General features: G+C 52.5%; 2 protein-coding genes across 6 annotated transcripts in view; one reads left to right on the top strand and one right to left on the bottom strand.

The window, feature by feature from the left end:
- MTMR3 (myotubularin related protein 3) overlaps positions 1-2,831 on the top strand; it is a 75,283-nt gene extending 72,452 nt beyond the window's left edge. For 2 of the 3 annotated variants that reach the window (XM_059863499.1, XM_059863498.1), the window contains one exon: positions 630-2,831. In XM_059863499.1, coding sequence (XP_059719482.1) covers positions 630-801 — 172 coding nt within the window. In that variant the 3' untranslated portion in view covers positions 802-2,831. The remainder of the gene's footprint in view (positions 1-629) is intronic. The other variant, XR_009488827.1, reaches the window with a different exon arrangement.
- Positions 2,611-23,112, bottom strand: LOC132336235 (acyl-CoA dehydrogenase family member 11-like). Of its 3 annotated transcripts, none has more exons than XM_059863506.1 (15): positions 22,695-23,109; positions 19,174-19,406; positions 18,468-18,567; positions 17,334-17,451; positions 16,811-16,944; positions 16,554-16,712; positions 15,757-15,851; positions 15,401-15,500; positions 14,315-14,455; positions 13,895-13,987; positions 13,430-13,537; positions 7,961-8,132; positions 7,175-7,241; positions 6,758-6,897; positions 2,611-2,999 (listed from the first exon to the last, which is right to left on the bottom strand). In XM_059863506.1, the coding sequence occupies exons 1-14, from the start codon at positions 22,986-22,988 to the stop codon at positions 6,786-6,788; spliced, it is 1,926 nt and encodes a 641-aa protein (XP_059719489.1). In that variant the 5' UTR covers positions 22,989-23,109; the 3' UTR covers positions 2,611-2,999; positions 6,758-6,785. The 3 variants fall into 3 exon arrangements, with proteins under 3 accessions (XP_059719489.1, XP_059719488.1, XP_059719490.1); XM_059863505.1 differs by lacking the exon at positions 2,611-2,999 and adding an exon at positions 5,679-6,386 and having other exon boundaries at positions 22,695-23,108; XM_059863507.1 differs by lacking the exons at positions 2,611-2,999; positions 13,430-13,537 and having other exon boundaries at positions 5,679-6,897; positions 22,695-23,112.
- Positions 23,113-24,042: the final 930 nt, after the last annotated feature.

The raw sequence follows: 24,042 nt of genomic DNA, 5'->3' as shown, positions 1-24,042 counted from the left end.
GCCAGGGCTGGATCAGCTGAGTGAGCATGGCCAGGACCCCCCATTCCCAGTGTTCCCCACATTCCCCACGGCCTGGCTCAGAAGGGCCTGTAGTGGCTCTGCTTCAGCCCCTCAGCCCTGTGCCCCTGAGCGTGGCATTGGCATAGTGCTGGAGCTCCTTTGCAGCACATCCAGCCTGGAAGTGTCCAAGGCCAGGCTGGACAGGGCTTGGAGCAGCCTGGGACAGTGGAAGGTGCCCCTGCTCATGGCAGGGGTGGCACTGGGTGAGCTTTTAAGGTCCCTTCCCAGTTAAATCATTCCATGGTGAATGGCAGAGAGCTCTCTGTGTGACAAGAGAGCACAGCCTGTCCAGCCTGGCTCAGGGCAGTGCTGAACAGAGGCATTTAATGACCTGCAATTCCCCACTGGCCCTGGCTCCATGCTCCTTCCTGTGCCCATTCCCTGGATCTCTACTCCGTCCGTAGGAGGGAGGAGCACAGACACTGGAGCTGTCCCTGCCCATGCCCTGGCCTGTAGGGAGGTATCTGCCCTATCCCAGCACTGGGAATATCTGATTTTACACCTCAGGTAACTTTGTCAAACTCCTTCTGATCTTTTCTTTTCCATTTCTTCTCTGTTCCTGATGCAAGGAATTGTGGCAACGTGTTCTGCTCCAGTTGCTGTAACCAGAAGGTGCCCGTTCCCAGCCAGCAGCTCTTCGAGCCCAGCAGAGTCTGCAAATCCTGCTACAGCAGCCTCCACCCCGGCAGCTCCAGCCTGGACCTCGAACTGGACAAGCCCATCACTGCCACGTCCAACTGAACTCCTGGCCTGGGAGCGGCGGGGGAGCAGCTGAGCCGAGCCTTCCCCACGGGCAGGCGGAGCCCGGGCCGGGAGGCTGCGCGTGGAGCTGGGGCCATGGGCGCTGCTCGGCGGGACAGACCTCGAGGATGGGGTCCTGTGGGATTCTCCTTGTCCAGCTCTTCCCCCTTTCCTGCCTGTCCTGTCTGTGTGTCCGTGTCCCCGCGCGTGCGTGTGTGTATATATAATAATATATCTGTTTGTTTGCGGGAGGGTCCTGGAGGTGGGGAGGGAGCTGGTGAGAGCCAGGATCCCTGGGGGTATTTATCTGTCCCACTGCAGAACTGCTGCAGACCGAGGATTTTGGGGAGCAGGGAGCAGAGGGAGCTGGGTCAGCTGGAGTGCAGAGCCTGAACAGCTGCAGCCTCCAGTGCTTTCAATCACTCCTGTTATTCCAAACCCAAAACTGCTGTTTGGGAACCTGTTGCTGCTAGAAGAGGTGGGAATCTCCTTCCCCAGAGACCTTCTCCCTCTCTGTTCTCACAGTGGCTGCCCGAGGGGGTCTCAGGCAGGTTCCTGCATTGGCGGCTCTGTACCTGCACACACAATCCGTGAGGTCTGAGCCCTCGCAGCAGGAACACCTGGAATGCTGGCTCAGGAATGCACATGCTGTTGGTGAGAGCCGAGCCAGGCGTCACACCGGGCCTTGCCAGAGGTCTGACCACGCAGTTCCTGCTTCAATCCAACTAAGACAGGAGCAGACCTCTGCCTTGTCCTTGCCCCATCCGTGTGAGTCCCTCTGGGAGCGGAGCATTGCCATGGTCAGGTCCTGGCTGGTCACTCGCACTTTACTGGACGATCCAAACTGACGGAAGGCAGCCGGGACCTGCCGGAGTCGCGGGGCTCGGCCTGTGAGGATTGCGCTGGTGCTGGGCACCCTCCTGGGATGCTCCTCCTTTCCCAGGCTGTGTTCAGTGTACTCCAGATAGGAAAAAGCTGCCTGAGGAGCTTAAAACAATCCAAAATACATTATGGATTCCCCTTCCTCCTTCTGTCCCAATCAGACTCACCTCACTGAAGGGTGAAACTCCCAAATACCGTTTGTAACCAACTGGTAGGTGCTGATCCCTTTCCTTTCCCATAGATCCTGCTTAGTGCAATCCGGCAAGGAGGAAGAGTAGATCCTGCTCACAGTGCATTCCCTAGGCAAAAATCCCAAATTCTCTATGGTATTCCCAAGAATCCTGCTGGAGTATTTGAGAGTTCTAGATACAACAGCTCAAAATCCAAGAAACCTTGGGAAAGGAGCATTTCCCTTCCCTGGAATGTCACAATCACATCATCCAAAGGGAGGGTCACGTGGAGAAACCATCTGGCAGAGCTCAGTGGGTCTCGGGGGAGACGCTGAGGTGGTTGGACTGTGCCCTTCCCACCCTGCCGGGATCCGTGCGCCGGCGTGAATGCCCAGGAAGGAGGAGGCTGCGTCCTTGTGGGAAAGGGGTCTGGGAACGGACGGAGCGTCTTGGGATCTCCCTGGCACAGGTCTAGAGAAGGAGACACTGGAAGTGAAGTGAAGGACAGGTTTCCAGCCAAGGCAGGTTTAGGATCTGTTCCTAACCCAGCGGTGGGGGCTGGAAGAGAGGCACAGGCGTCGCTGTTCTGTGCAGAGCGGGACGAGGGGCAGGGGGCAGGGCCGGGGTGGGAGGACACCCCAACCTCGTGTGGCTTTGGGGTGCAGAATCAGCCGGAGCCTCCGCACGTGCCAAGAGGGTCTGCTCTGGGCCGGGGCTGGGATGTACAGTGTGAATAAAAGCTTGCAGCTCTTTAGGCTTTTTTGGATCGATGAAGCACTTTTTTTATTAATATTATTTTTTCTTTGTATGTAAAGGAGGAAGCCGTCTCTCCGTAGCTGTGTACAGAAATAACCCTTCTCTCCGCAAGAGAGTAAAGTGCTCCTATATTTTTCATTTTTGTCAAAAGCGAGAAGTAAATACTTTAGAATTGTTAAATATATAAATAAAAGTGAATAAAGTTTAGACTTTTGCATGGGAGCATTTGCTAACACACTTTCTATTTTTTTATTTTTCTTCCTTGTCCCTTGGAGGGATGTGTTGGAGGCTCAGCAGGAACACCAAGGCCTTGGAAAGGGAGGCTACAGCTGCTGCCCTCAGCTTTCTGTTCTATGCTGTGTCTTCCCAAGGAAAAACAAGCTGTCACTCCTAAACTTAAGAGAAAAAAATAGATCTTAGGCTTGGTTTTCCTGGTGCAGGAGTCCCAGGAAGGGGGAAGCACACAACACACACACCTTGCCAGGTTCTGTTGGCACAATCAGCATGGTTTTCCCAGGATGGAGAAAAGTGCCAGTCTCAGTTTCCTCCATACCATGTTTTTCTTTTTCCCCTTGACCAACCATGGTATTTCAGTCTGGTGATGTTATCCAAATGATCTCTAGGGAATTCCCCCTGCTTTCTGTGGGGTTTGGCAGTGGAAGCTCCATTCCCACTAGCACCTGGCTTATCCTGGTGCTGGATGGTGGAGCTGTGGCTCTTTGGGAACAAACCAAACTCACTCAGGTTTAAGATCTCTTTGTCCCAGAAGGTGGAGAACTCAACTGATGTTGGTCCTGCACAAGGGTTATTCCCATTTTCCAAGCACTGCCTGCTCATTCCAGCTGCGCACAGTCCTCAGGCCCCCCACCATCATTTATTTCTTCTCTTACATATTTGAGGATTTGCCCTGAATTCTTGGGGGTCTGAGCAGCTGGGGGAGTGTGGTGCCAGACGTGTCATCACAAGACCTTGAGCACAATCCTTCTGTGATTCACTGGTGTTCATTAAATCAAAATAAACCAGGCTGGGGTAGAGCCGCTCTGATGGAATCTGGAGCAGAAAAGTAGGAATCCTGCTCGGTGGTGTAAGGAACATGCAAAGTGTTTCAGTTACACGTCACAGTGGTATTTCCTGGAGCTCCTCTCATACTTGAGTTTCTCCTGAGAGCTTTCTCACGAGCCCCGGGCACAGCGCTGCCGGGAGTTTCTGGTCTGGGAAATGCCGAGTGTGGGTCTCTGCCCCAGCAGAGGGATCAGAGGAGTTCTGAGCTTCCCCAAGGTGCAGCAGCTCTGCCAGAGGAGGACACGGCTGGAGGTGTCAAAACTCATTTCCCCGTGATCAATTCTTCCTAAGGAGCCTCCTTCCCTCTCTCCTTTGTCCCAGCTCCCAGACAGCCCATGACCCTGTCAGGACACTGGCGCTGCTGTCGCGATAGGCGGCTTCAGTGCTGCCCCCGGGCTGTGGAACAGCCTCCTGAGTCGGGATCTCAGACAGGGTCAGGAATCACTGGGAACAGGGGGCCCCTCTCATCCCAGGGTCCCCTCCTCCCCCGAAGGGCAGAGAGAGGTGGCACTGGAGTCACTGGGCAGAAGGGATCTCACCTGGGAGGGCTCAGTTCTCAGAGCTGGGGCAGGGTGGAAACCAACGGCTCTGCTGGGGAAGGGAGGGAAGGAGCTGTTTGGGAACTGCTCCACTACCTGGGAAAGGCTGCAGGAGAGGGAGGAAGCCTGCCCTGGGAGAGGTCCTGAGGTGTTGGAAGGCTGCAAAGGGAAATCAATAACCACGGGCAGGAAGCTGAGCAGATTCAGGGCCTATCGAACAGAGAGTCCTGGAATTCCCCAGGACAAGGTTTGGAGTCAGCACTGAGCAAAGGGCAGCTCTGCAGGAGGCCCAGGTGCTCCCCGGGCTCGGAGCTGTCCATCTCTTCCCACAGTGCAGCTGCCGCAGCTCCCATTGTTGCACTCTAGGATTTCAGCTCACTGTTCTTTGGACTTGGGCATTTTATAAATGCTGCTAAAGTTTGACTTTATTATTTACCAAATCCAGGTTTTAAACTGATTTCCCACAGCTCTGTCACAAAATGATTTTCAGACCTTGCAGTGGCAGCAGGTGATGGGTTTGATTGTCCTCTTTTTGGGTGGGATTTATATTAAAATGACATCTGAAGTCTCAATTACTTACTTGAAGCACATGAAATATTTGAAACCATGCCAAGCTCTGAGGACAGAGCTGACACTTCCAGCAGCACTAGAAATGTCAGACCCTCATGTGTGTAACAGCCTTTATTCCACTGTAGCCTCAGAGTGAATATTTAGATCTTAATAAATTTGTCATTTTCCTACACGGTGAGGAATTCAGAGTCCCTTTTCTCTGAGTTGGTGCATCTGCAGAGCTCCCAGTTTGAGGGGCTTATTTTTAGGCAAATTACAGCTCATGTATGAGGAAAAATTAATCCTGGTGTTCAGAAATGTAAAATAGGCTGGGGAAAGGAGAAGCCTGGATTGGCAGCAGTTGGAGATGAGCCCTTAGGGAGAGCAGGGGGGGATCCCAGGTGTTGATCAGCTCTGCTAACATTTCCAGCACGTGGCCTTTCCCTCCTGGGTCACATCCACCTCCTGTTGGAGCCATGGGCACATCTGGGGGTGGATGTTCTGCCGTGGTCACTCAGAGCCTGCCCTGCTCCCTCACTTTCCCATTCCCCTGAGCTCCACAGGGCACAGCAGCTCCTGTGCACGGCCCCTGTGAGATCTCTGACACCAAACTGCAGGGACAGAGTCCTGGTGCCAGGACACAGGGAATGGCTTCCCACTGCCACAGGGCAGGGATGGATGGGAGATTGGGCAGGAATTGTTCCCTGGCAGGGTGGGCAGGCCCTGGCACAGGTGCCCAGAGCAGCTGTGGCTGCCCCTGGATCCCTGTCAGTGCCCAAGGCCAGGCTGGACACTGGGGCTGGAGCAGCCTGGGACACTGGAAGGTGTCCCTGCCATGGCAGGGATGGCACTGGATTGGCTTTAAGGTCCCTTCCACCCCAACCCATTCCATGACTCCATGATTCTGTGACGTAGGAGATTTTCCAGACCCAAATGTTCTTTATTCCCTGCAATGCACAGACAACAGAAGCCCTTTGCTGCTGGGGCTGGTTCGTGGCATTTGGGTGATTTCAGGGAAGCTCTGCTTGGCTCAGCCTGTGATCCCTGTGCCAGGACACAGGGAGCCCATGGAGCCTCCCTTGCTGTGTCCTGCTGGGACTGCTCCACTCTGCTCCTCCCCAGAGCCATCCTTTGTGTCCTCCTGGCTCTGCCATCTTTGAAACTCTGGACAACTCCAACCTCAGCACACAGCTCCTTCCCCCTCTTCCCACTCAGTGTCTGCTGCTGCAGCATTTCCCAGCTATAAATTCCAGCTGTCTTCAGTCTATTAGTGCCTTTCTTCTTATATTAGCAACTTGTTAATTAAAAACTTGTAGCCAGCAGGGCAATACCAAGCAGATCGACTGATGGGCTGAGGGGAAGGAGAAGCCCACAGCCAGTGCTTAGGTGGAGAATTACTGGATTTCAGTCCAAAACTTATGTAGAATTTATGTCAGGATGGATTGCAGCATCATTAGGGCACGTGCATAGGGAATTAATCAACCTTCTGGAGGCCAGAGAGAATAAAAATCCCTTTTTTCTTCAGAAAGCAGCAGTTCCTGAGGAGGCCAATGTCCGCAGCCACAGTGGGTGGAAAGTGCTGCCCCTGGAGCAAACCCCACCCAGGGGTGGAAGTCTGTGGTCAGCACTGGAAAGCAGGAAGGTGAACAGGGAAAAATTGTGGGTTTCTGGATGTAATCAGCTTCAGATAACTTTCAGTTTGATGTTGGTTTGTTTTCTTAAAAAAAGAAGCGTGTTGGCACTTGAAGAGCTGCTGTTTCCAGCTCTTGTCCGGGTCCTATCACTGGGGCTTTGCCTAAAGCACTGTGAGAACATTCCAGCACCTTGGAGTGACTCTCAGGGCTGTGTCTGCACCCCAAAGCCGTGGATTTAGGCCCGGGGCAGGTGGGGGTCACTCCTAAAGGATTTGGTCCGGCCCCTTGTGGAATGGGACATTCCACCACACCTGGAGTCTGCAGGTACCTGAGGTTTTGGGGGCTTGTTTGGATTGCGACCCACCTCGTGTCCTTGCGAGGGCTGCGGGCGCTCAGAGCCGGCTGTTCCCGAACACCAGGGCGCTGTCCTGGAGCGCTGCCCCGGCCCCGTAGCTGCCCCTCCCTGACTCCACGGCCACCGGACACAGCTCCTGGTTGCACCACCTGGATGGAGAGAGCGCTGGGCTGCGCCGGTCCTGCCACACGCACGGGGCTGGTGCCAACCCGAGCCGTGCCCGGGTGAGATCCCGCCGTCAGTGCGGGAATGGAGATCGCCAAGCAGGGAAAAGCCCCGGGGCTGAGAGCAGTCGCCGCTTGTTCCCGGCTGTGCTCCTAGGTCTGGCCACGGCCAGGGCTTGGATGGCTCCGGAGGCAGAGCAAAGCCTCTGGCACTGCCCATGGAATCATCCAGAACACTCGGGGTGGACAGGGCTGTGCCTACCTCAGGGCAGCGCAGACGTCCGTGGAGGAAGCGTCAGGCCGAGCCGCGTGTTCCATTAGAAGAGCTCCTGCGGGCGAGGAGGAGGTGTCAGCATTACCAGGCTCCTGCCAGAACAGCCCAGGGCTCAGGGAAAAAGGATGGTGGTTATTTCTCAGCAGTGCTTGAAGGCTGAGCTGCTTCGGCATGAAAGGTGGGACTGAGCTTCAGAGCTCCACCCTTGACCCGGGTGTGAATCAGGTATCTATGGCTGATTCCCAGCCCTTTCCTGGTGTGAAATCCATCAGCACAGGAAGGACCTGGAGCTGCTGGAGCCAGTCCAGAGGAGGCCACGGGGATGCTCCAAGGGCTGGAGCTCCCCTGGTTCAAAGCCAGGCTGGGAGAGCTGGGGGTGCTCACCTGGAGAAGAAAAGGCTCCAGGGGGAGCTCAGAGCTCCTTGCAGGGCCTGAAGGGGCTCCAGGAGAGCTGGAGAGGGACTGGGGACAAGGGCTGGAGGGACAGGACCCAGGGAATGGCTTCCACTGCCAGAGGGCAGGGATGGATGGGAGATTGGGAATTAGGAATTGTTCCCTGTGAGGGTGGGCTGGCCCTGGCACAGGGTGCCCAGAGCAGATGTGGCTGCCCCTGGATCCCTGGCAGTGCCCAAGGCCAGGCTGGACACTGGGGCTTGGAGCAGCCTGGGACAGTGGGAGGTGTCCCTGCCCATGGCAGGGGTGGCACTGGATGAGCTTTGAGGTCCCTTCCCACCCAGCCCATTTCATGGCTCTGTGATTCCTGCGTTGCCCTGCCTGTGTAGATCCGTGCCAGGCTGTAGGAGAAGTCCCTGGCTGCCAGCTCCATGGTCAGTGCCCGCTCTGAGCCCGTGGCTGCCATGAACTGCTGGAGGCTCCCGATGGCTTCCCGTGCCCGCTGCACGGCTGGGGACAGCTGCTCAGTGCCTGAAGCCAGCTCCAGCTTTTTCTGCAGAGAGAACAACCACAGGAAAAATTCCAGTGTATTTGCCTTGTGCCAGGGAAGGGGCTGCTGGGACCCTGGGCACACCCAGCTGCTGACAACAAACTCAGATCCAGGTGGCTGCCACTGGCACAAGGGGAGCAGCCAGGGAAGGGGATGTGCCCAAAAGGAAGCTCCCTGCCTTGCTGTGGGGAGGGAGAATTCCCTGTGACCAGAGCCAGCACGTTGCTGTTTCCATTCTGGCTTCTCAGCTGCATGTGGGTACCAGCTCTCATCCCCAATTCTCTCTAACTCTATACCTGTATCAGGTCTAATTCTCCCAGGGTTATATAATAACTTGCACAAATATGCTCAAGCTGTGTCCAAGCAGGAAAATTCACATTTAAAGGAGATTTCCTCTCCAAATTATGTCAGTGGGAAAGGCCCCAGGACAAGAGAAAATGGCTTTAAGCTCCACTGGGAGAGGTTCAAGTTGGATATTAGAGAAAATTTCCTCACTGAAAGGGTGGTCAGGCACTGGCACAGCTGCTCAGGGCAGTGCTGGAGTCCCCATCCCTGGAGAGATGTAACAGCCATGTGGACGTGGCACTTGGGGACATGGGTAAGTGGTGGCCTTGCCAGTGCTGGTGAATGGCTGGACTTGATCCCAGAGGGCTTTTCCAGCCTAAAGGATTCTGTGATTCTGATGAACATTGGGAATTTAACTGTGCCAGCAGCACTGCCTGAACCCTCCCCTGGTTGAGCTGAGCTTCTGTTCTGCCACATCCCAAATCCCTTGTGGAAAGCACCAGGGATACTCTGCTGAGAGAGTCTGGAATTGTTCTTTGGGCACGGCATTCCCACACTGTTCATCTGTGTCTCCTGTGTTATTCCCTGTAAGGAGGGATGGGACAGTGCCTGTGTTTGGGGCTGGCCCTGCCTCGTGGACTGTGGTCCCATCTTCCTCTCACTCCAACCCCTCTCTCTGCAGCAGGACTGAGGGATCAGCTTGGAGAGCATCCCCAAAGGCTGGATGTGAGCAGCACAGCGTGGTGGGAGGTGCTGTTCATTAATTAGCTCCATCAATAACCTGCAGACGAGACTGAAGCCTGTGAGCAGCAGCTACACAGAAGGAATTTTTTATGTTTCTCAGGCTTTCAGTGCTGCAGCTCCTCTTACTGGACCAGAAAATCCATCTGGGCTGGGCTGAGCCCATGTTTGCTCTGTGTTCTCTGACCCCAAACTTCCACAATTCCACACTTCCCAATGCTGCTGTTCCAGGCTCCAGGGGCAGAAACACCCCCAGCATGTGCTGGTCAAATACAAGAACAACTCCAGTGCCAACATAAAGCCCATAAACCTCCAAGCCAATGCAGTACTAATGAGGTGTTCTGAAGTAGCCCAGAGGTTGTTGCTAATGAGGATCACAGATCCCAGAGGCATCAATTCCCACAGTTTGGGTGGGAGCCAGCATGGCACCAGGGACAAGCACAGGGACAACACGAGCTGTTTGTGGCTGGGACACGGACATACTGCCACAGCTGGAGGATGAACACCTGGAAATATTGATCAGGAATGTAAAAGCATCATTTGTCCTTAAAGGATAAAAAAGACCTTGTATTTTCTTTTCTCAGCAATATTTTTTATTTTTTCCCAATTGCACTTATTCCCTTCCTAACCAAAAGTCCTGGATCTTCTGGAAGGTTTTTCCATGCTCTCTCTACACTTGGGATAGAGAGGCTGGGAGCTGCTTCAGGACAATGCTCAAGGCAGGAGCAGCTCCTGTTCTCTCCTGGTTGCTCTGCCCCAGCTCTGGGAGGAGGCACACACAGCATCACTGCCCCACCACCCCTTACTGCCTGAAAGGATCAGCAGAGGAGCTTCAGAGCTCCAATAGTTCTGATTCCCTCTTTTTTCATCGAGGAATTTTAAGATGCTGCTTGTTTGTTTGCTCTCACTGGCTCCCAAGCCATGTGGTCAGAGTGGTTTTTACTTACAGGATTAATCATGAGTATCTAAAAATACAGTGACAGGAGGAACATCCCAACCAGGGCTAAAAGCACAATTTTGTGTCAATGCTTGGAGCGAACACACGGCCCCACATCAATAACCTCGATTTGTTTCCTGCTGCCTGAAAATTAGGGTTGTGGTCTGAAAAGGACCTGAAAACGCTGTCATATGTCTGAGATTGCAGGGCTGATTTACAGCCTGAGTTACAGCCTGAATTACAGCCCTATACAGAAATTCTTGAGGCAAGAGTTGATTCTGAGCCTTGCACAACATGTGTGGGACTGGTGCTGAGACCCTGTCCTGGGATGTGGCCAAATTTCACCTGAAGTGACTCAAAAGCAACAATCAACAAACTGCCCTGAGCTATTTTAGAGGCACTTTTCAGATTGTAATTGAATTTGAAAGTACACCCAGGGCTCTGGCTCAAAATTCCAGCTAATAAAATTTTAGTACAACACGAACTGACTGGCCCTGTGCAGTATCCACCTGAAATTCTCACCACAGCAGAACTGGAAGTCAGGATGTGTCCTGGGCTGATCCCAAACCATGGGCAGCAGGGGAGGGGGGATTCTGCCCCACTGCCCTGCTCGGGTTAGACCCCACCTGCAGAGCTGCCCCAGCCCTGGGGCCAGCACAGGAAGGACCTGGAGCTGCAGGGGAGAGTCCAGAGGAGGCCATGGAGATGCTTCAAGGGCTGGAGCCAGGCTGGGAGAGCTGGGGGTGCTCACCTGGAGAGGAGAAGGCTCCAGGGGAACCTCAGAGCCCCTTGCAGGGCCTGAAGGGGCTCCAGGAGAGCTGGAGAGGGACTGGGGACAAGGGCTGGAGGGACAGGACACAAGGAATGGCTTCCACTGCCAGAGGGCAGGGATGGATGGGATATTGGGAATTAGGAATTGTTCCCTGGGAGGGTGGGCAGGCCCTGGCACAGGGTGCCCAGAGCAGATGTGGCTGCCCCTGGATCCCTGGCAGTGCCCAAGGCCAGGCTGGACACTGGGGCTTGGAGCAGCCTGGGACACTGGGAGGTGGCAGGGGTGGGATGAGAGATGTTTTTAGGTCCCTTCCAACCCAACCCATTCCGTTATTCCATCCCTGTCTCTCTCAATCACTCTTCTCCCCAGGATTTCCAGACTCATAACCTCTAGACAAGGTGGTTTGTCACAAACTCACTTGTGTATTAAAAACCCTAAAAATTCATCTTCTCATAGTCACACTGTGCAAGGATGGGGAAGTTCTCTGTATTTCCCTTTTCCTGAGGATAATAACCACCCTTGGTTCCTGCTCCTGATCACAGCCCCAGCAGCACTGGGCATCTCACCATCAGTAGAGACAACTGATAGAGGATAGAAGCAAAACCTGGAGTTACCCTTGAAATGACTTTCAGAGAACCAAGAGCTGTACAGGTACTAATGCTGCTTTCTGCAAAGCCTCTGATAATGGGCACAAGTCCTGCACACTGAGAACCTTGATGGACAAACATAAAATAAATTGTACTTGGTTTGTGTGCATCAATAAAAAGGAAATGGATTGGAGCAGTAAAAACCCCTTTACGATGGGTTAAATTATTTCCTCGGTAGACAGGATTGGGAGGGATGTTTCAAAATGAACCAGACTCACAGACTGAAAGAATTTGGACACCTGGAGCTCAGAAAGATGTTGTTTATCACCTGTGAGTGAAAACCTGATTCTGGTATAGAAACTCAAGCACGTTCCTGCAGAACTCTGCAGACAGAAATCCCTCCCAGGCTGCCTTTCCAGCACCTGGCTGCCCGAGGCATAAAGGAAAAGCTTAAACTGGCCAGGTCTGATTCTATCCAGAAATGGAGTATCCACCCTGCTGAGCCCAACCCAACCCCTCTCCCTGGACATGCAGCAGCCTCAGTGTGACAGGGACAGTAAAGGCAGTGGCATTACTGGAATTTGGAGACCTTGAAGCCAGCCCTCCCCCTCCAGCCTCACCCACAGCGTGATTGATGGGAGCACTGAGGAGCTCGTTAATTAATGAATCTCAGTGCTCTCTGCAGGTCCCTGCTCTGCATCACGGCTCTGTGCTCCCTAATGCTCCCTGATTATCCAGTTGTTGAGCAGCTGAGGGGCCCTCCCAGCTGCACCAGGGAGCTGCTCCAGGGTGCGGCACAGCACCTTTGTGGGGTGTTTGTTTAAATTAGTGTTCAGTGTAAGACTGTGGAGGCTGCTTCTTTCTAAATTATTTTAGAGCCTACCCACAGCTCCTTTACTTCCCCATCCATTACACAGTGTCAGCCTAAGCAGCTGTTTGCCAGCAGCTGGATTTGCCCCCAGCAGATGTGCTCAGTCCTGCTCCTGAGCAGATCTGGCTTCTTGTTTCGTGCTCAAATTATTTGAGGTATTTCTCCCTTCTCAAAAGTTGTCTGAGAGGATGGCAAGGGGACCCTCACCCCTGGAGGTCAGAGAGGTGCTGTGTACAGAGCACATCTGAACTGGGGGTGAGATGGGACACAAGTTGCCAACTACAGCCACTGTGAGAACTGCTCAGGCTCTGGAAAGCTCTGTCCAGTCCCCAGTGCTGGAGGAAAGCATTGTCCCAGCCTCTTCCCTTCCCATGGGGTCTGGGTGGGAAGATGAAGGCTGCACACCACCAAATCCAGCACTCCACATGCCCAGGATTCCCTTGCTGTGCCTGGGCTAACAAGATCTGAATTGCTGTGTCTGGATTAATAATGTCACCTCTGAGACAACACCCTCTGATCCTGCCTCCTGTCTCCCTTTTTGGGATGCGCCACGCCAGAAGATGCTCCTTCACCTTCATGAAACTGAGCTGCTTTGAACTCCTGTTACCTGAGCAGCTTTAAAAGTAGAGCCAGAGAACAGCAAATCCAAAGAGGCAGAAATGGAATTCCTTTGGCTCTTTCCATCTTTTCAGGGAATAAAAATAGAAAGTCATAATGCAGTAGATAGCCCTAGTGAGGTTCAATATTCAGCAGTCCTGTGGTGATTTTCCAGTTAAGAAACAAAACCACAAAATTATTTTGGATTCAGGAAGGTGAGTCACGTTAAAAATACACTTATTTTGGTACCTGTCTTGAGGAACTCTGACAGTGCCAAGCTCCCCACTGCTGAGCTGAAAGCACACAAGGATCCCAGGATTAGCACTGCCTGCATCCTGCTTTTGGAAGAGCTATTTAAGGAGCAGAATTGTAAGACACAATTCCAATTGTTGGAATACTTGTCTAAAGCTTCAGTTTGGGCCTGTTCCCTGCCAGCCTCAGCCAGGAGCACAAACCCCAAAGAAGGCTCTGCCAAGGTGAGGCTGAGCAGGGCTGCAGCTGTGGGCTCACCTGCACTGTGGACAGGAACACAGCCATCACCTGCCCTTGGCTCTTGGCCAGGGATCGCAGCACATCCAGGGACAGGATATTTGTTGTTCCCTCCCATATGGACAGCACCTGTGTGGAAGAGCATCAGGGAGCCTTTGGACTGCAGCAAAGAAGGGGAGTGTGAGGGAACAGAGACACAGGGCACACACAGGGATATCTCCAGAGATGTCTTGTCTCACAAGTGGAAGGCAGCAGTGGAGCCCAGCTCCATTGCTGTGCTAGGGAACAGCCTCAGCACCAGGAACACATCCTGTCCTTCCCTGGGGGTGACCGGGCTCAGCAGGAAGGCAGTGAGGGAGGAGCTGACACACCTGGAAGTGAGCCTGGGAGGGCTGTGTTCTCCCTTGAGTGTGTCTTTAGCAGGGAACCAGAGTGCTGTGCAGGGGACTTGGTGACACACAGGATCTTCTCCTGCCACCCTCTTACCAGAGCATCCCGGAGTATGACTGGCAAGCCTGTGTCCTCCATGTAACCTTGGCCCCCAAAACTCTCCATCGCCTCAACAGCCACGGCAGAAGCCTGCAAAATGCAGAGAGCTGGCATGATCCACAGTGCCTGAAGGGAAAAATCCAGCCTCCCACACAACACAGCAGCTCCTTCTGGGATGGGCTGACTGGGGTCCTGCTCATCTCCTGAGGCAGGTTGGTCATTACCTGCAGGAGGAGCAGATGGGAATGAAGTCTGAATGACACTGAGAGAGGGCCTGCAGGAGCAGCAGCCTCCAGAGCAGGAACTGCTGCAGGTCCTGCAGGTATCCCCTGCTCTCACTGCTGTGTCACTCACTCCTCTTCCCAGCTCTGTGGTTGCCAACATTCCACACTCTGGGCTAATCAATCTGCTCCATACCTGCTTCCCTGTGTACAGTTTGGCCACTGGGATGAGCAGCCTCAGCAGCAGCTGCTCCTGCTCACTCGCCAGGTTGGTTTCAGTCAGGCCCAGCAGGCGAACGATCTCCATGAGCAGCAGAAACGCCCCTCTCACCTGCACCTGTGAGCAGAGGACAGGGATCACTGGCAGGGGTCCTGGACTCTGCTGACTCCAGGACCCCATGCATGCGATTGCCTCAGGGTAAAATGCCACCCTTGCCTGCTCAGACCCACAGCTTCAGAGACTCTGAGCAGCCAAGGCACAAAGTATGGAATATTAAAGGTTCTCTGCCACTCTTGGACACTGTGATGCAGTAAAGGGGCAATGCATTACATCAGGCCTACTTGAGTCTTAACAAACCTCCTAAAAGGAATCCAGGCCCCAAATCCACATATTTTCAAAAGGTAATGGCTGTGAGATAATGGTCAACCTCTGAGCACCTGGAGCTGCAAAGTCTGTGACAGATTTCTTCCTGAGCAGCTTACTTCCCTGGCAAGTTTTGATTTGGGAAGCACCAGGGTACGGAGCTGCGTGTTGTGGGACAAGGTAGGATCTGCCCTTCCATTCAGAGAGGGAGTTCTGGCCACAGGCAATGAGATTCTGGAGGCTGAGGTCATGTTTGACAGATGTTGACCACCTTCCCCCACCTTGCAAGAGAATTTTTAAATACTGTTTACAGCCCATCTCCTGGGGCAGGAACTGCCAGAGAAGTTGGATGAGTCCATACCAGTCTTGGACAAGAGTCAGGTGACTGTGGTGTCAGGCTTGGATTCTGAGGCAAACACCCAACTTCAGAGGTCATGGTTTATCATAGTAAGGGCACTCCTTTCTCTCAGGGAAACTCCCAGGTAATTGTTTAGGATAACCTGACGTCTAGCAGAGGAGTTAGGTCTGTTATCAGATCAAATCCCACTAGAGTAAAACAATTTTGCTGCACCCACTTTGCTGTAGCAGGAATGGCCTCCTAAGTCTGAGTGCAGGCAGGCTGGCTGTGCTCACTAACAGCACAGGATCTCTGCCCTCTTTCCTTCCCAACAGGTCCAGCTTGGCTCCCAAAAGCCTCACCTCCATCCGGGCTATTGTCTGCGTGTGCAGGGGATGGTCCTTGAGGAGCTTCCCGAATGCCACGCGCTTGCAGGCATAGTCCCTGCTTAGACTGATCATCCTGGAGGATGAGAACACACACAGGGAACAGTTACACCAGCAGCTTTCCACTTCTGAGCATTCCCTTCCAGTCCCCTCTACCATAAGAATCCTGCTCAGCTGTACCACACCTGTACAGGTCACCCACCCACAGGTCACCCTCCAGCACTGCTGGCTCCAGGCCTGTCCCACAAAGGGGACACTTGGCCCAATGCCATGCACTGCAAAGTCCTCTTGTCCTGTTCCTTCAGCCCTGGGGGGATCTGTGCTGCCTTCACCTTCTCATGGAAGCCACTGCACCAATGATGTTGTGGATGCGAGTGATGTTCAGCATGCTGGAGATGGTGGCCACTCCACGGCCCTCTGCAGAGATCTGCAAGGAACAAGGGCTGACACCAGCCTTTCACACGCCTTGGATAGCGATGGACATGGGAATGAAAATGGTGTCAACAGACACATGGACACGGGCTGTCCACTCTGTCCCTGGCTGCCCTCAGGCACTCAGAGACTTGCTTGCTTTAAAATACATTTGTCTCATTTTAGCCAAGTCTGTGGTGTGATGTGGCTGCCCCATCCCTGGAAGTGTCCCAGACCAGGCTGAATGGGACTTGGAGCAACCTGGTCTGGTGGAAGGTGCCCCTGCTCATGGCAAGGGTTGGAAGGAGATGAGCTTTAAGGGCTCTTCCAACCCATCCTATCCTGAGATTCTGTTTCTATTACCAGAGAAGTGGCTTTTGGAGACCATATGAGCATAATCAGTTCTGGTCCCTGCTGCTTGCTCCTACCTGCACACTACACAAACTGTCCCTCTGCTGGCTCAGGAACCAGGATTAGAGAAATGACCAGCCTAAAATAACTTCTTGTTGTTGTTGTTGTCTTCTCTCACATCTTTTCCTGAACCCTTCTCAGCTCTGCCCCCACAGAGCCCCACCAGTGATTTGTTCTGTGATGTGGACAGCCAAGCCACAGAGGTGGAAGAGAGGAGGTTTTTCAGTTGGGATCTCTGCTGAAAGCCCCAGGAGTGAATGCCATGCCAGGGCAGCCCAGTCCCCAGGGCAGGGGAACTCTTACACACCAGCTCTGCTCTGGCTCCTTGCAGCCACAGCTCTGCTGTTGCCATCTGCCTCGTGCCCAGCTTGTCCTTCAGCCTTTGCACCTGGATGTTGTTCAGCTTCCCCTCCTCATCCCGAACCCTCAGGAAGAACAGGGACAGGCCTCTGGAGCCCTGGGTACACTGCAAGGCACAGAGAGGATTTTATTACCATGCAACAAGGAAGAAAAAGAATGCCCCTGCTCCTTCCCCTGGTTCCCCAGCCAACAGTGCTGGTTTACCTGTCCTTCAGCATCTGCTATCCTGGCCAGGGTTAATGACATATCAGAATCAGCTGCTGATGTGAACCACTTAAATCCATACAGACAATAGGTGCCATCCGGCTGCTTCCTGGCCACCGTCTCGGTGCCGTTTGCTGAAACAGAGGAGAAAATTTCCTGGTCTTGTAGGAACTTCTGTGTCAATCAATGCTGATTTTACAGCATAAGCAGCAGCTCCTTTAAGGCATTTCTCACTATGAAGATGGAGCATGGGTGAGCTGTTAATCTCTTTCATTGACCCTCGATAAGAAATGTGGTGCGTATAATCCAGTTCTTCAGGAGTTACCACAGCCAAGAACACAAAGGGCTCTATGTGCACAAGAGGACAGAGACTGAATCTTTTGTTGAATAAAAAGCAGAGCTGTGCTGAGGATTTGGATGATTTCTGCTGAAGTCCTAAACCAGCTCCCTGGCTTTTTAGATTCCCCACATCCTTTGTGCTCAGTTCTCACTGCCACATCTGTTCCCACTCCCCAGGACGTACCGACATCGGAGCCACCCCTTCGCTCTGTCATCCACTGGCCAGAGGTCCAGAACTTCTCAGGGTCACGGGATGTCAGACAGTCAAAAGCATTTTTCAGAGATCCAGGAATACCCAGTGACTGTTTGAGGGGAGAGAAAATAAACTGAGGTGATCATTACACAATAGTTGACAGTATACAGTTGCCTTAACTGGTGTGTTCAGGGCTCAGCCAGGGCAGTCTGGAAGCCAGGTGGGTGTCCTGCACTGCAGAGGATCTGCAGGTGCTGCTGAGAGCCTGTGAGCCAGCACAGCTCCCACCAGCTGCTGCAGCACTGTGCAGACAGAAGGTGCAGACCTGTGTTACAACATGGAGTGCTGAGCATCCCTATCCCCTTGGATTTCTGGAGAGAGAGGTCTCAAACAGCCCATCTGCAAGGTTTATGTAAGCTGGATGTCACCAGCACCCAGAGAGCTGCAGGGAAGAGGGAACTGCCTTTTGCTGCTTTAAGTTTTGGTGAATTTAAATGCCCAGGGTTGGCTACCTAAGGGATACTTTCCTCTGAATCCTACATAGCCACTGAGGCAATGCAAAGGGGGTCACTAAGATCCAGAGCCAAACATACCAATTGGTAAAGTTTTGGTGGTTTGGTGAATTTACATCAGGCATGGATCTGGCCTATTATATCTAACTGCCACTGAACATAAATGTGGGAAAACAAATTGTGTTGTAGTAAAAATATATTCATAGGATCATAGAAATGGTTTGGGTTGCAAGGGGTCTTAAAGCTTGCCCAGTGCCACCCCCTTCCATGGGCAGAGACACCTTCTACTATCCCAGGTTGCTCCAAGCCCTGTCCAGCCTGGCCTTGGACACTTCCACTTGGGACACCTTTCCAGCTACCTGCAGTGCCACAGGTGCCACGCGCAGCAAAGGCCTTATTGAACACTGTGCTGTCAGTGAATATAAAAGCTGGCATGGGCACAAAGGCTTTGTATCTCATGGAGAAAGGCAGTGGGAGACAGAGCTGAGTTACAGAGCAAGGAAGGGCTGTGCCCAGAACCAGATGGATCAGTGCTCCTCCATCCTTGGCTCCTGCCTCTAACCTGCAGTGCCAGGACGTGGGCTGTGCCCTCAGGGACCAGCCAAGCTCATACCTCAATGACTTTGGCTGCCCCATCAGTCATGGCCAGTGGACAGCTGAAACCTCCAGAGGAGCTTGAGAACAAGTACAGTTTGACAGCCTGGTACAGGCGGCTGGGAGAGGGAGAGACAGAGGGAAAACAGATGGGTTACACAGCAGTGCAACAGCACGAGGATAAAATACCTTGACAGGGAAGCGAGGAAAAATTACAGCCAGAACGGGTGAGGATCAGACCACTCATTTCTGAGAGGGCAAAAACTGTTCCAGCCAGGAAGAGGGAAGAGGAGCAGCAGAGTTTCTCAGTCCCAGTGGGACAGCCAGCACCAGGCCAGCTTGTGCAGTTTTTAACAATAAGAAATGTGGGTCTGTCTCCATGGTCTGGAATACAAAACACCTGCGAGTGAAATCCCACATCTTTAGCTGCATTACAACTAACACACACAACGCTGGAGTGGTGCGGGGAACTGCCAGGCCCCCCAGTCAGGAAGGTGACATCAAAGAATATTATGATCAAGCGTGGGCCATTAGTTATGGCTTATCATTGGTGAGGTGGAACATTGCAGTGGACACACAGAGCTGCTGGGGACAGCAGGTGGTGCGGGTGTCCATGCAGCATCTGCTGCTGGTTACACAACCAGCTCAGTCCTGCAAAACGCTGAATAAACCTTGCTAAGAATAATCAGGAAAGCACTGAGTCATTCCCAATTTGCCCCAGTTACCTCCAGTTGGAGTATCTTTTCTCATAGGCCTCAGCAATCAGCCCTTCTTCTGCTGAAATCTCCTTCATCCTCCTCCATGCTGAGCAGGTGTGGATGTGATCCACACGCCGCCCCCAGGCATCAAACTGCCGGAACACGGGCGGGTTCAGCTCACATTCCCAGCTCAGATGCTGGATCTCGGTCAGCAGGCGGTTTCCAAACCTCTCCAGGTCCTGATGCACCTCCTCCAGGACCTGTGGAGCAACAAGGAGAGCCCTTCAGCACATCCCAGCCTCAGTCCCAGCAGGAAGGGCAGAGGACTGACCATGTTGTCCTGCAGTGCAAGTGGCCTCCTGCCACTTGGCCCTTCCATGCATTCCATAACACAGCATGACAGCTCCCTCAGCCTCTGCTGGCACAGTTGTGCTCTGCTGTCACTTTTTCTCTTTTTTCCCCTAAAAATCACTTTTTCAAGTTACTTTTGGCAGCATGTTTGGATTTCACAAAAGACAGAAGCACTTTAGTGTCAAGGCTGAGAATGACACAGATGCACACGAGCAGGGGGGTTGGAGGAATCGGTCTCCAGAGGTCCCTCAGCCACTCCACGATTTACTGCTGGAGAAGAATGCCAGGGGAAAGGCTGCCAAAACCGGAATGCCATCATCTGTACAGGAAAACTTCCACTGGGCTCAGCAGCTACCTGCCTGTCAGATTAGAAAAGGAGGGATGGAGCAGCCTCTTCAGCTTCAGCCTAGCACACAACATGTCTAGATTCACATTCCCACCCTGTACCCAGGGATCCTTCCTGAAGGATCCTTCCTGAAGGATTCATGTGCCCTCGTTTCTGCTGGGCTTGGCTGATCTGCATGGAGTAATATATCCATAGTTAATGGAGGGAAACCAACACTCACAGAGGAGTGATTGATTCCAACCCCCTCAGATCCCTATTTCAGGGTGACAGGAATTGCCTTTTGCAAGTTCTCTTCCATGTTTATGAGTAAAGCCAAGTGAAGTTACACAGATTTAAATAACCTGAATATTAGATGTCTAAAATCAGTCAAGGAGGACCCAACCTCCAGCCCTGTTGGACCTCATTGGCCTAAACACATCCAAGACTGTGTTGGGGGTCAAAGAATCACCTGATTTGCTTCCATGAGAGGAATATTTTTTGCTGTTCTCTGCCTCTCAAGAGATGCTCATTCCCTCCTCAATAAAATAATAAAGGAGGTGAATGCCATCATTGCTGCACCCAAATTCTTGCAATTATAAACCCTGTTAATTTCCTGTTGATGAAATACAAACATGGCTTCTTCCTTTCCCTGCCTGTCCCTGTATTGACCTTCCATTAATCTACACCCTGTGTGATTGATTCCTTCCTCCCTCTGCCATTCCATGTGTGTGATGCAGATCAAACACACATTCTTCAGGTGCCACTCTGGAAGTCTCCATCCTCAGACCAGCCAGTTTCCCTTCAGCAGAACAACAAAACAGTGTTAAAATCACAAAACAAGCCAAAACCATGCACGAGAGCCTGTCAGCTGCTCCAGCTCACGCCACACCCATATTTGCCATGGGCATGAACCACTAATCTTTATCACAGCTTGACAACAATTTGAAGGTTGTTTCCGAGGCATAACCCAGAAATCCAAAGTTCATGGACTTTGCTGAAGCACAAGACTCTTGAACTGTTGACCTGGTGGGTTTTTGCAAGCAGAAGAACATGAGTCTGCCAAGCAGATCTCTTGGTCTAGGTGCATAGAAGGAATTCATACAACAATCCCTTCACCATCATCCATATTTCCTAAAACTCCCCAACTGCTTCACTGGGAGCTCATGCCCTGACCATACACAGCCTGTCAATCCACCAAACTACCCCAAAAAAAGTGTTTATTTCCAAGGTGAAGGAACAAAATCAAAACTCCTACACTTGTGACTGCTGAATGTCATACACAGCAGCCTCGGTGCTCCAAAAAAGGACACTGGGACGTGGAGAGGACAAAATCATTTGGGTCAGGGCTGAGGCTGCTGGGTGGTCTCATTCACCCTAATCTGTCCTTTGATGTCCCAAGCACAAAGATACGGGAAATGTGCAAATTAATGCACATTAGGAGTGCAGATAGATATCCTTTCTATTAAAGGATGTATTTTCAGGGCAGCAAAGCCTGACAGATCCCTCTTCACAACAACACCCAGCAAAAGCAGATGCTTAATTCAGTCTTCTCCTTATATCACCTTCAAACAGAGAAAGCAAATTTTTGTGCCATTTCAAGAAAATTTCTGTGTTTGACATGGAATAGCACAAAAGGAGTCAGCCTCCAGCTTCGGTGGGACACCCAAAGCATCAGGGGCTGCTGCTGTCCTGGAGAGGATGGTGTTCCCATGGAATGCAGGCTCTCAGTGCTGCAGGCAGCAGCCCGGGCTCTCCTTTCCAGCAGTGAGGCAACACTGCCCCACTGGGACTGAGTGAAGAAACGAAAGGAAAATGCTGCTCCCGGTTCTCTGGGAGGTTTTGGAGCTGCTCTTCTCAGTTTGGGGAAGGAGTGGAAGCAGCCTTGTTGTACTGATCCTTTTATTCTCTGGGAAACCTGAATCATGATTCTTCTGAAGGTGCAAATTAGGAGCAGGACCTTCATGGTGACCCAAAGGCATCCTCCTTTCCTGTCTTCTCTTCCACCAAGAAGGCCACGGTGGTGCTTAGGGAGGCCTCATTCCTCTCTTTTGGGATGGCTGTGACAAGCTCCCAGGACTGCTACCTCACTCTTCCTACACTGTGTCTGCCAGGCCCCACAGATCTAGAGAGCAAGCAGGGGAAGTGGGAGCCTCACTGAAAGCCAGGTCCCCTCCCCTCTGATCATCTGGTAGCTTTAGAAGTCATGGCTGGAATAAATCATGGAGAGACATCACACTCTTGTGGCCCTTGGGGTGATGGCAGAAGCCAGCCAGAGGTGAGCCACCTCCTCCCAGGGGTTTCTGTAGGACTGGAGCTCACAGCACAGACATCCAGAGCTTGGGGCCTCACCCCCTCGTCTGCACTCCTGAAATCCATACAGAGCCTTTCCTGGCTGAAGAAGTGAAATGCCACCAACCTGTGCTGGGAGCAACCAAGCCCCCAAGGGGCCTTTCCACCCTCTTGAGTACTTGGCTGAGAACAGCCCCAGCCCTTAGGAATTTTCCTTAAAACCCCTCTTTCCCCAGGAAGAGAGGTGGAAGAACAAAGCGGAGTTTGCGAGCATCTTAGTCTGATTCCTCTCTCAGAAATTCCTTTCTCTACATGACCAGACAACAAATGCCCATGCTGACAATCCCAAAACAGCACTGCAACACTCAGCCCAGTCCCAGGAGCCCACTGAGTCACTTGCTGTGTCTGTCCTGGCAGTGTTCGTCCCCCCTGCTCTCAAACACAACAGGTTTTAAGGAATGCTGATAAATTCCCTCCAGTTAAACACTCAAAGGCACAAAAAGGCTCAGACAAATGTTCAATTCTGAGTCTGAAGCAGCAGCTCGGCAGAGTCCTGTGGGTACACACAGGAACACAAACTGACCTTGGGAGGAAGGTGTGTTTTCAAGTAACTCCGAAGCAAAGTGTCTTCCAAGTACTGGTTCCCGGTCTGAGGCTGCTCTTGGAAGAGGGCCTCTGTGTCTCTCCTTGCAACGTGCGTTTGCAAATCTTCTAACACTTGTTTTTCCTTCATGCCGGCCTGTTGCTCCTGCCCCACGGTCGTGTTGATTCCTTTACTACTCAGCATTTGGCAGCTGCCCCAAGGCAGAAAGTGACCTGATTGCCACGACTCACAGGTGACAGTGGACCTCCACAAGGGCAAGCGACAGGCAAACATGATCCAGCATAGCCCTGCGGGTCACGCCTACAGCTCTCACTTGCAGACACCCTTCCTCGCCCGACAGCAGCACCAGTCCTGGTTTATTTGTGTGTTGTGAAATTATTCTTGTAAAATCAATGAGGTCTTCTCTCCTCCCTCAGGGAGGAGCTTTCCAGCAGCTGTTGTTAACTGAACTAGGGAAAAGGTCTTGGGAAAGATCAGAAAACGCTCTGGAAAAACACAAGTGTGTTTGTTGTCCTATCAGCTGGGCAAACCATCATAACCAGACAGACTGGCATTTCCAGAGCTGGGGGAACTGGGGAGGGAGGGGTGTGCTCTCACGAGCATCCCCCTGAATTGCTTTGAGCAGAGATGAAAAGGAAAAAATATGTTTCCTTATCTGAAGGATAACAAAATGCCTGGAGATGGGAAGAATTGGTTTAGGCAGATTATTCTGTAAATAAGATACAAGTGAAATAGAGAGCCCATCCTCCTTGCCTAGAATATGACACTGGCTCCAAAACACTCTGCTCTTTGTGAAGTCCCTGATGCCTTTGAGTTGGGATGATACTAAGTCTCCCTTTCCCTAGAAAAGTTCCAGAGTATTCAAAGAATATGGATTTGAGTAACTTCAAACTGCACCTCCTTTGGAGTTATATGCTGCTAATAAACCCAGAATTTTACTATAAAGTGATTTTAAACAGGTATGATACCACACTACTGCCCCTGCCATGGCTGTGCTTTTGCAGGACTTCGTCCTGCCCGAATTCCTGGGACAGGGCAGCAGCGATAGGGACACGAGCAGATACAGAAGCAAGGACAGGGACAGACACGGAGATAGGGACAGATACCGGGGCTGAGCAAGGGCAGGCAGAGCCGTGCGAACAGGGGCAGGTTCAGGACAGGGTCAAGCCCCTGCCCCAAGGGTGAGGCCCTCAGCACCGCCCATGCCCGGGGCTCCGGCGGCGGCGCGGCCGAAGGAGCCCGCGGAGCCGGGGTGGGCGGTACAGGTAGGGGAACCGCCCGGCCGGAATGCGCGGGCCGAGGCCGCGCTCTAGGGTAGCCGTCCGCA

The sequence above is a fragment of the Haemorhous mexicanus genome, chromosome 19, assembly GCF_027477595.1.
Source record: "Haemorhous mexicanus isolate bHaeMex1 chromosome 19, bHaeMex1.pri, whole genome shotgun sequence".
Taxonomy (NCBI): Eukaryota; Metazoa; Chordata; class Aves; order Passeriformes; family Fringillidae; genus Haemorhous; species Haemorhous mexicanus.
Note: the sequence above shows the minus strand (reverse complement) of the source record. Positions and strands in the feature narration are given on the sequence as shown.

What these genes read in the sequence shown, in the direction of transcription:
- LOC132336235 (XM_059863506.1), bottom strand. Translation starts at nt 22,988, where the DNA reads ATGTTTGCCTGTCGCTTGCCCTTGTGGAGGTCCACTGTCACCTGTGAG. An exon ending in GGGCAGCCAAAGTCATTGAG is followed by an intron (nt 17,452 to 18,467) that starts GTATGAGCTTGG and finishes CCCCTCAAACAG; the next exon opens with TCACTGGGTATTCCTGGATC. An exon ending in AAGGAGCCAGAGCAGAGCTG is followed by an intron (nt 15,852 to 16,553) that starts GTGTGTAAGAGT and finishes TGTTCCTTGCAG; the next exon opens with ATCTCTGCAGAGGGCCGTGG.